At 38.6% G+C, this 10,925-nt stretch overlaps 1 protein-coding gene across 1 annotated transcript; it reads left to right on the top strand.

Moving 5' to 3' along the window:
- Positions 1 to 1,106: 1,106 nt before the first annotated feature.
- On the top strand, positions 1,107 to 6,840 carry LOC111653034 (visual system homeobox 2-like). The gene is made up of 5 exons (XM_023403481.2): positions 1,107 to 1,699; positions 2,390 to 2,480; positions 3,062 to 3,185; positions 5,076 to 5,256; positions 6,411 to 6,840. The coding sequence occupies exons 1-5, from the start codon at positions 1,270 to 1,272 to the stop codon at positions 6,731 to 6,733; spliced, it is 1,149 nt and encodes a 382-aa protein (XP_023259249.1). The 5' UTR covers positions 1,107 to 1,269; the 3' UTR covers positions 6,734 to 6,840.
- Positions 6,841 to 10,925: the final 4,085 nt, after the last annotated feature.

Raw genomic sequence — 10,925 nt, 5'->3', positions numbered from 1 at the left:
GTTGCTACATTGTGCACTGGCATTTGCTCCACGGTTTGTCTCGTATTTAATTGCCACCCTGGTGTGTCCTAAATACCCTGAACTGGGACATTGTATTCTTTATCATGTGACCCGTCAAAGAATGAACAAAGCTTAATAACCTATCAACAGATGCGCAGACTAGAATATGCAAATCACAGCACTGTGAGTTATATGGGACGTTGGGGATGGAGCTCGACTCTGGTAACAGATCAATCAGTTTGTAGTCTTTCTAATAAGAAGCTGAATTGATTAATTAACTGATTTTAACTGAAATTGGCTGATGTGAGTTCATAAGCATTAATTTCAGTATGTGGCCTTCAGGCTTGTTATTGGCGTATTTAATAGGAAATAATGAAATAGGCCTTTGGAAAAAAGGATTATGAAAATAACTTTGCAATACACACTACAGCTTTGCGCCAAGATGACTACATCATGGTGTAGATGCTGCATCACACCGGACTATTAATGAGCAGCATCATTTTCTCCATGGATTACCTCTGATTTTTTTTTTTTTTTTTTTACAGTATCTGGGTCTCACACACTCAATTTCACACTCATGTCTTTCAGTTTGGACAAACGTGCTGCAAATGAAGCTGGTTTTGCTCGACTTCAGGGCTTAATCCGGCTGATTGAATCTGTTGGACTCCCGGATCAGATGATCAGCGACAAGATCATGAAGAGCTGCAGTGAAAGTAAGATCTCTGATGGCTTCTTCTAACTCAGGTTAATGCAGCTATAACTTAAATAAAACAACACACTCTCACTTTCCTCCCTCGTTAGAGTCGAAATCAAAACAGTCACAAGGAAGTAGCCTAAAGCTGTTATTTGCCCTGTTTTTATGCGCATGACATAAACACAAATAATGTATCAAACTTAAGAAAAACTCTTGTCTGTAAAAAGCAATGAGCCTAACCCAGAGTGGTTGACACCATCTCTAAGAGATGACGTCACTTATTAGCCTGTTTGTCAGGGACGTAGAAAAAAAAATCCATCCACAACCTCACAGTTTGAAAATATAGTCGGGCTATTCTGTCACATGTAATTGCCAGATATCTGCTTTATGTTTAGATAAAGCTTATTGGGGCTGATGGAAACTTCAGTGTGCTGTCTCCTCTCCTGTGATTGGCTGACGCCTGTTGCCTGTTGGATAAAAAGCAGCGGAGAGGGCAGGGAGATGAGGAGGAGCAGCACTCTGCACATTGCACCAGGGACTCTGGAGTGAAAAACAAAAAGTGTCATCGCATAACCATGACAGGGAAGGAGGGAGTTGTGCTTTCAGACACCGAGAACAAACAGAAATCAGCTTCTCAAACCAGCGTGAACCACGGGGGATCCCAGCAGCCGCCTCCTGTCTGGAAGATGGCCCCCACGGTGCACCGGCGCACAGGTTTTGGGATCCAGGAGCTGCTCGGCCTCAACAAGGAGCCGCCGGCGGCACCGAGGCGGCCGCTGGAGGCTCTGCCGCACAGGGCGCACGTCCTGGCCGCAAGGTCGGCCCTCGGTCACGGTGGGCTCGGGGTCGGCATGGGTTTGCTGGGACCAGAGGGAATACACTCGTTTTATAGTCAGCCTGCTTTTCTGGAGGTGCTGTCAGAGGCGCAAAATGTGCACCTGCAGCCTCTGCACAGAGCGGCGCACATGGAGGCGCAGATGGATGCACAGCACTCCGCCAGCTCCGGTGAGTGTCTGAAACAATGTCCTGTAGGCCTCCTGTGACACGCTGTGTGATTCTGATGCAGAATTGAGAATAATGAAAAAAATCAACTCTTAGTTGAATGAGTGCCATGCAAAAATTTCTCGCACCAAAGAGAAAAAAAAAAGAAAAAAGAAAAGAAGCACAAGTGCAAAAGCTTTCGCGCCCTGATCGAGCAACAATAATGGATTTAAAAATTTAAAAATCAACCTACATTGGAATATTTTTTTTTCTTTTTAAAATCATCTTTATAAAAGCTTTTGTTTTAAAAATTGGGAAAATACTGAAAAACATGTAGACGCTAAAATATTATTGAAGTTTTGTTCTTTTAAAAAACATTTTTTTCTATCATTTGGGACAAATTCGCGCTCAAAAATCAGAATAGAAATAACCACTTTACATCAAGAAAGCAGACTTTAAAAAAAAAAAAGACCTGTATGACTACTTTCTCCTATCATTCGTGTTATTATTATTATTATTATTATTATTGTTATTATTATTATTATTATTATTATTATTATTATTATTATTATTAGTAGTAGTAGTAGTAGTAGTAGTAGTAGTATTAGTATTATTATCAGTATTAGTATTAGTATTAGTTTTATTAGTATTGTAATTGTTATTGCTGTTGCTGTGCTGGTATTTGAAGTTGGTCACGGATGTGTTTCCTCACAGATTCTGACGATATGAGTTTCTCCTCCGGTGATCAGAAATTCTCAAAATCATCCCTGAGTCAGAGCAAGAAAAGAAAGAAACGACGACACAGGTAAAACAAAAACATGTGGATTAAAACAAGATTATCGAAAGACATTCAGAAATATATCTTCATTTTATACATCGATGATGGCACGTTATGTATTAGGCCCTGTATTAATTTCAGTGCAGGCCGCTTTCGTTTGGTGTCAGTGACAAAACCCCGAACGAAAAACAAAACACATTTAATACCTGTAATTTCATTTTTTTGTTGTATGTGTGTGTATGTGTGTGTGTGTGTGTCTGTGATGCCATGAATATGTTATTATATAATATGAAATTAGCCTAAAATTCCTCGTAAAAAAAACCACCATGATCTCCTCTGTAAAATACACTGTTGCAATATTTTTCGTTAGGAATAAAATCGCATCTCATATTCAAGTTGTTTTTTTCAATGCAGAGAAAAAATAGTAATAATAATAGTATTGTATTTATTTTTAATTACTTGAAAATTGGAAAATTGGAAAAGTTGGAAAAGAAAAACGGACTGTTTGTAATTTTTTACAAATGGGAAAATATGGAATTAGTGTTTGACGAGAACCAAATGTATAGATGGTATTTATCCTCCTGTGTTCTGTTTTCTTTTGTGTGCAGAACCATTTTCACGTCCTATCAGCTGGAGGAGCTGGAGAAAGCTTTTAATGAAGCTCACTACCCTGACGTATACGCCCGAGAAATGCTCTCCATGAAGACTGAGCTACCAGAGGACAGAATACAGGTGTGTATTAATGTGTGTGCCAGCTGCAGACATGTAGCATCTATGCTCTGTTATAATTTCACATCTTGAAGACGCTTTAATCGTCTCGGTTTAAGAGTGGCAAAAAGACAAAAAATTAGACCCTTTTTCAAAATAAAAAGTGTTTATTCAGTCAAATCATTTACATATTGACTGCAAACTATGATTTTTTTTTAAACATTAAATCAAGGTTAGAATTACTTGCAGTCATATTGCATGCCACAAATTCAGGTTACAAAGTGTGGAAGACAGACTTGTAACACACAACAAAAAGAAGCAAGTATTGAGGCAGACGGACAGGTGGAGCCTCTGGTCATCTGCTCCATCATCATCCTCACAATGTCTCTCCCCTGCTCTCACATTAGCAGCCAATTCAACCTCTCTGTGTAATTAGTTAATTGAGGAGAACTTATCACCTCTCTCCCTGTGAGAGGCGGGCCACAGCCCTGAAATGAAATGATAACTACACAGAAATTAATTAGCAGAGGTCAGCGGCTGAGCAGAGGCTCTGCCTGGCTGCTATGAGCATTTTAATTTCCCGTGATATTTGAGCGCCTGTCCCCCATCGATCGGGCCTGGAAATTAACTTATTTTTCAATCAGCCTCTTCGCCCCCCGGGTCACCTCTCGCAGGAAGCACTTCACACACACACACACACACACACACACACACACACACACACACACACACACACACACATACACACCATTGCTGTCAAAAAGCATGATTGCTCATCTGAGGCCCATCTTTTTATGAGATGGAGGTTATCATCAGATCTACCTGAATAGCTTTCCCGACTCGGCTTTGATGGTTTTTAATTCCAGGTCTGAAGAAGACACACACACACACACACACACACACACACACACACACACACACACACCATCCCCACAATCTCATCCAGCCTCCTCGGCCATTTTAGGATGCTCATTTTTTTTTTTCCTGTTTTCCTCATCCATATTCACAAGCTTGCTGAGGCTATTACAAAGTCTGGCTTGGTGGAAATCAATTTAGGCACTTCAGGAGCCAGAGGTAGAATAATGCACGAGCACACACACATGCAGAACACTCACACAAATGACAAAAGACGATGTTCCACAGATGAAGCGAATGATGAGAGAAAAATAGTAATATTAAACACTGAATTTTGGGGGTTAGTGTGGTAAACCTGTTTTTGACATCACACAATACTTACATTTTGGGTCCATAATGCATCTACAATATGGGATGGAAGCGCCAAAGCAAATGCTCAAATTTGAGGCAAGACCAAGATTATGACAATGGAAACCAGTCTCTCTCAAACATGGCCTCTTGTTTTAAATCTCCAGCAGATGTCATTGTTCTACTGTTCTGTGATCAATGGCAAAATGAGAGGGCGGTCCTTCATAGTGGTTTTAAAAATATGTTTAAGGTCCCCTTCACATGTTTTATGAAATATAAAAAATAATCTGCTTTGATTAGTAATTTCATTTATACATCTGCAATTGTTTTCATTTTCATAACTTTAACTGCTTGAAACAAAACGTCTCTTTCTTTACTGTTTTACTTTACTGAGGCTTCAAGTTTCCACATTACACTTGTGTAAGCTAGATGTTGAGTCATAACTGGACTCTAAACTATTTGTGATGTTACAAAATCATGATCAGATTCAAGATGAGCGCAGAGAGAAACTTTCATCCTTTTGTGGATTAATGTGGAAACAGCCTGCTAATGTCAAATTCTGCATATGCATCATTCTGCACAGCTGAAGATCCAACAAGTAATAATAAGCAAAAAAAAATAAAATTATATGTTAAAGTGAAGGGAGGCCTGATTTTGTGTGTTTTGGTTGGTTGGATTTAATTAATCCTTATCTGACGGTCATTTCTCTAGGTGTGGTTTCAGAACCGCAGGGCCAAGTGGCGGAAAAGGGAGAAGTGTTGGGGTCGCAGCAGTGTGATGGCGGAGTACGGCCTGTACGGAGCCATGGTCCGTCACTCCATCCCCCTGCCCGAGTCCATCCTCAAGTCTGCCAAGGACGGCGTCACAGACTCTTATGCTCCGTGGTTACTGGGTGAGCTGCTGCAGAATTATCTTTGTTACGTGTCAGATCTTTTTCATGTTGACGTGTCACAGTAAGAAAAGCAAATGAATGAAGGCTCAATTCTATTTAGCTGCTTCAGTTTCAAGGTGTTCACTGTCACGCTGCTGAGACATAGTGGGACACTTGAATAAAACAGAGCTGGCCTGTACTTCTCCCCCTGTGACAAATGTCCGCTGAGAAAAACACCTTTTTTTTGTCCTTGATTGTTCTCTATGGGAAAACACTGGCAATGCTAAAAGGACAAACTCTTTCCTTCCATGTCTGTTGTCCCTTCAGCTTGTAACTGACAGGTCATAGTTTAAAATAGAGATTTGTAAGCTTGCTCACAGCACACATGTCTGGTGATGAGGTCATAAGTTATAGAGCACCATCCTCCATCACTGAGCTTGGAAATGAAAACGGTTGGAAATAAACTTGGAGTGTATTGAAAGTCCAACATATAGGTTTTTTTTTTATAACGGAGTAAGAAAAATCTACAAATGCTTCATTAACTCACAAAGTTAACTCGAAGTTAATTTCTTTGTCATGCGAGGGGGTATACTATTTTTAAAAGCTGCCTGACCCAGGCTGTCTTCTGTCTGAAACCAATAAAATTTGGCATTTTCTATATTTTTATCAGGTTTTTTAGATGGGTTGAAGAACAAGGAATAGATGTATTCTGACAACAGGAAGTGGGTGCTAAGCCCTGCTCAAGTTAGGAGCCAATAAAAGCGTCTGCATGTCAATAAAAGGTAGCAGTCGATACAGTGATAATCCTACTTCATCAGGACAGATTAGGCCTAATCTCCTCTCTCGCCTCATGTCAATTGATTAGTTCTAATCAATTAGATGACTCTAATTGAATAAGATGTCTCACCCACCCATACATCCCCTCCCTAGTTATTCTCTTTCACACTTTTTCAATGTCAAATACCTCACTATAAAACAAGATTTCATACTTCTAAGCAATAGATACATTACTTTTCATTGCTCTTTTTCCCTTTTAGACATTAAATCACTTAAATGTACCAAAACCATGAATATTCTGCAAGGCAACTCTTTACACCCTCATAGTTACATCATCTAATCTTAAAACAATTCTACCTGTACAAGACCTAATTGAAAATACTGTCGCTTCCCTCCAGGTATGCACAAGAAGTCAGTGGAAACCACGCACACTTCTCCAGGCAAAACTAGCAGCACAACCCCAACACCAGCACAGGAGAAACCAGTTGACAGAGAGATGGAGGAAGAGATGGAGCAAGAGAGGAAAGACACTAACTCCCCAATTTCTAAAGAGGAACTGAGGGAGAACAGTATTGCTGCACTGCGAGCGAAGGCGCAGGAGCACAGCGCTAAGATGCTCGGGACAGTTTCAAACAGAACAAACGGCCACATAACGCACAAAGAGGAAGCTGACGATCATGTGACAGAGCAGGAAACAGCAGAGGAGGAGAAGAGAAACTGAACAGGGCTGCAGGATACAGACTAATGGTGAAATCCCTGCAAAGTGGAGTTTGCAAACACTTCTCAAAGGGAGAGGTCTTCTTTTATTGACTGAGCTGAACCTCAGCGGGGGGGTGGGGGGGGGGGGGGTGGACCACACACATGGAGTCACCCATAACCTTGTTAAATAAACCACTCAACTTATACTGTAAATCAAACCTGCAGTTCAAATATTATGATTGGAAATACATAAAAAGAAAAATGTTTACCCAGAGATGATTTCTTCCTCACTGCTCATAGAAATGAATGTACAGGTAACAAAAACTGTAAAATACAGTTTTATGTCATTGAAAGGGACTGAAGGACGCTTAAACACTGGGATGTTCTCACATGGAGCTGCATTAAAAAAAAAAAAAGATATATATATATTTTATTTTCTTTAAAACATATTGTGGACCTTACAGTTCTGTGACACGGCAGCTTTCATTTAACTTGTGTTGAAACCCTCATATCAGTGAGCATGTTGAGCCTCTCCACCTGCTCCAGAGGTGTTCATTAGGAGCTGACTGTGACCTCTGACCTCCTCGTGATGACAGATTTTAGCTGGGATGACTGAAAAACACAGTTAAGTCCAACACCCTTTGTTTTCTTTCAACTGTTTCAATTATTGTGATGTAAATACTAAAAAATAATGTCCAATAGTTAATACTGTACAATTATGTATAAAGTTAACATCAATTATCTGTTTGTCTTTGTATAAATGTAACTGTAGCTGTATTAAAAGTTACAGCTTTACTGCTGAATGATGCAATTTGTTTTCATTCATCAGCTGAAGATGCAAAGTTTCTGTGTCACCTTAAATATGAGTTTAACACATGTATGTACACGTGGGATTTGTGACATTTACAACTAGTCTGAAACTGTTACACTTGGTGTGAGTTGGAAAATTGAAGCCTCCAGTTTCTAGAGTGAGAATGGACATCCTGTGTCCAGTAGTTAAAGGTCTCATATAAATAAAATAAAGTGAGATTTCCGTGTCTTTTTTGATTATAAAGCAGGTCTAGGTTCTATATTAATATTATGAAAGTATCAAAGTGCCTAGTCCACAGAGCCCACAGCCTGTATTCAGAAACTGTGCCTTGAAATGAGCCGTCAGAACTTCTGTTACTTTGTGATGTCACAACAAAGTAGTCATGTCCCTCAGCCATGCCCCAAGCCCAGCCCATCCAGACCCACCCTTCAACCTTGCAGGGTTTGGTTTCTCTGAGTGTTTACCTGAAATCTTCTGTATTATAATCAACCACTCAGGAAACAGTCAGAAGAGAGGCTCAGAACCTCTCTTCTGATTGGCTCACAGACCTGTTGTTACTACTGCCCCTGAGATAAGCCTAAGAGAGGAGATATAAAACTACACTGGGATAGTTTTTGGTACTTAAAACCCAAATATATCATCTTATGGATATATAAAATTCAAATGAAACAGTAGAAAAGTGTAAAATATGGGACCTTTAAACTTTTGAAAAGAAGAAATATTTGCATATTTCTACATTATTTATTTTTCAATGAGCGGGAAGGAGTAGATGTAAAGAATTGGTCACTTAGAACCTTTTTAATGGAAAAATCCAATCAGACAACTTATCATTCAAAGCACTGTATTATTTAATGTTAAACCGTGTCTGGAGATCATCTGTATATAATGAAATTACTTAGTTATCTTTTCTATTGCAAGTGATACTGAAATCAAGCTGTAGCTTACTATACTTTCCAGGAAAAAACTGTCGGCACATGGGGGTTGCACCGCCCTTTAAGGCGTCACTGCTCCAGAACTTCCTCCGGAGTTTCCAAGTTTTCCCAGTTCTGTTAAGTTGAACAGCGTAACTTCCAAAATTGGTTCAACAAACTGTTCTCTGTTGCGAAAGCACTTTGCAAGCCTCTCACATCGCACTGAGCACTGGCCACTTTCATTATGTGGCTGTCTTCTGGATGTACTTCAAAATACGTCATGGCCTCCTTCAGTCGTCGGATCTTCAGGTCTTGTTTCCATGGTTTGAGTCGAAGGAGATGTAACACAGCAGCTTTTATGCCGGAGGCTGCGGCGTTTGAAGCAGTGTCGGACCGCTCAGCTCTGCAGGAGTTTTCAGTCTCCTGTAGCGAGAGCTTCTGGGCCGCTGTGGCGCGTCAGAGACTGAGCTGGATCAGTCCTTTCCACACGGTCCAGGACTGTGACCTGAGCCGAGGCAAGATTAAGTGGTTTGAAGGAGGAAAGCTTAATGTGTCTGGTAAGGTTAACTTCAGAATGTAAGTAATAGGCATTGTGGGGATAGATTTGATCAATAGAATAGAAATAGAAACTGATACATTTAAGAGACAATAGAGTTAAATTTGATATTCAGGCACAATTTTCCATGTTAAAAACGCGTCCAGAAACGTCAGACATCCTGATGCAAAACCTATCAGCACATTTAACCAAGGGCGCAGGTTTGGTCTCATTGGTAGAGACGCAACAACTTTGCCACCGCTCCAAAACAAAGATATTGGCCTTTTAATGCAATCAACCAAACGGTTTATTAACATATAAGATCTGAATATTCATTCAGGAATGCCCATACGCAAATGTTATATATGTAGCCTATATGTGTTGAATTTCCATATATGAAATAAATGTTCATATGAAGTAAAATCATATATGTTTAAAGTATATCCTATATAAAAAAATACATATGAAACATGCTAGAAATAGGAACAATATCATATATTGAAGTATATGTCCAGCTAATAGCCAAGAAACATGTATTTTAGTAAGTTTGTTTATATTATAGCCATATGTTAAATGAATATATATTCACCCCAAAACCTGTCAGTATAAGCTATGTTCATATTATATATGTAAATATAAAAGATAGATCTCTATTTTTTAAATATAATTGGAGATTATTCAGAAAATCAAATACAAATATATAGAATTTAAAAAAGAATGCTGTTTTAATAGAGTTGCATTTGAATATGAAAATTCTGAAATACATTATGAACTTATATCTTCATATGTCCAGAGGATGTATATATGTCTTAATAATGTATCCTCTTATAGGTGACACATACGGTTACATCACCCCTGATATAGGGACATATATGTCATACATATGTCATAAGTCATAGTATATTAAGGCATAAAAAAGTCATTAGTAAGTAGTAAGTCTGGAGCGTGGGAGGGAACAGGAGTGTATCTAGTGAATCCTCGCAAGCACAGGGAGAACATGCCAACTCAACAAAGACCAAGGACGGGTGTTTGAACCCATAACCTTCTGATTGAGAGGTAATAGTGCTAAACACTGGACCATGAAGCAGCCTCATACGTATTTCATCATATAATAATGCATAAGGACATCATAGAATAGTAAGACATATAAAGTCATACTATGTTAAGGCATAAAAAAACCTAAAAAAATGTAATAGTATAGGAAGGCGTAGAAACGTCAAAAAACTTAATTGTGTAGTGAGGCAAAAAACATCAAAAGACGTCATACTATGGTATGGCATAAAAACGTCATAGTATAGTAAGGCATAAAAAGTCAAAAAACGTCATAGTACAATAAGGCATGAAACGTGAAAAAACGTCATAGTATAGTTTGGCATGAAACGTCAAAAAAGGTCATAGTATAGTATGGCATAAAACTTAAAAAAACGTCATAGTATAGTATGGAATAAAAATGTCAAAAAACGTCATAGTATAGTATGGCATAAAAATGTCAAAAAACGTCATAGTATAGTATGGCATTAAAATGTCAAAAAACGTCATAGTATAGTATGGCATAAAAATGTCAAAAAACGCCATAGTACAACAAGGCATAAGAACGTCAAAAAACGTCATCGTATAGTATGGCATAAAAATGTCATATAATGGAATTAAACAGTAAGGCATGAAACATCATAGTATAGTATGGCATAAAGTGTCAAAAAACGTCATAGTATAGTATGGAATAAAAATGTCAAAAAACGTCATAGTACAATAAGGCATTAAAATGTCAAAAAACGTCATCGTATAGTATGGCATAAAAATGTCAAAAAACGCCATAGTACAACAAGGCATAAAAACGTCAAAAAACGTCATCGTATAGTATGGCATAAAAATGTCATATAATGCAATTGAACAGTAAAGCATGAAACATCATAGTATAGTATGGCATAAAGTGTCAAAAAACGTCATAGTATAGTAT

Source organism: Seriola lalandi, unplaced genomic scaffold (assembly GCF_002814215.2).
Source record: "Seriola lalandi dorsalis isolate HSWRI2012SDOR001 ecotype SW California unplaced genomic scaffold, Sedor1 jcf7180002054139, whole genome shotgun sequence".
NCBI classification, from domain to species: Eukaryota; Metazoa; Chordata; class Actinopteri; order Carangiformes; family Carangidae; genus Seriola; species Seriola lalandi.
This window is presented reverse-complemented; position numbering and strand designations above follow the sequence as displayed.

Bases quoted from the DNA above. Each gene is read 5' to 3' on its own strand.
- LOC111653034 (XM_023403481.2), top strand. From the start codon at position 1,270: ATGACAGGGAAGGAGGGAGTTGTGCTTTCAGACACCGAGAACAAACAG. The intron at 2,481-3,061 runs GTAAAACAAAAA...TTTTGTGTGCAG, and splicing joins AGAAAGAAACGACGACACAG to AACCATTTTCACGTCCTATC. The intron at 5,257-6,410 runs GTGAGCTGCTGC...GCTTCCCTCCAG, and splicing joins TTATGCTCCGTGGTTACTGG to GTATGCACAAGAAGTCAGTG.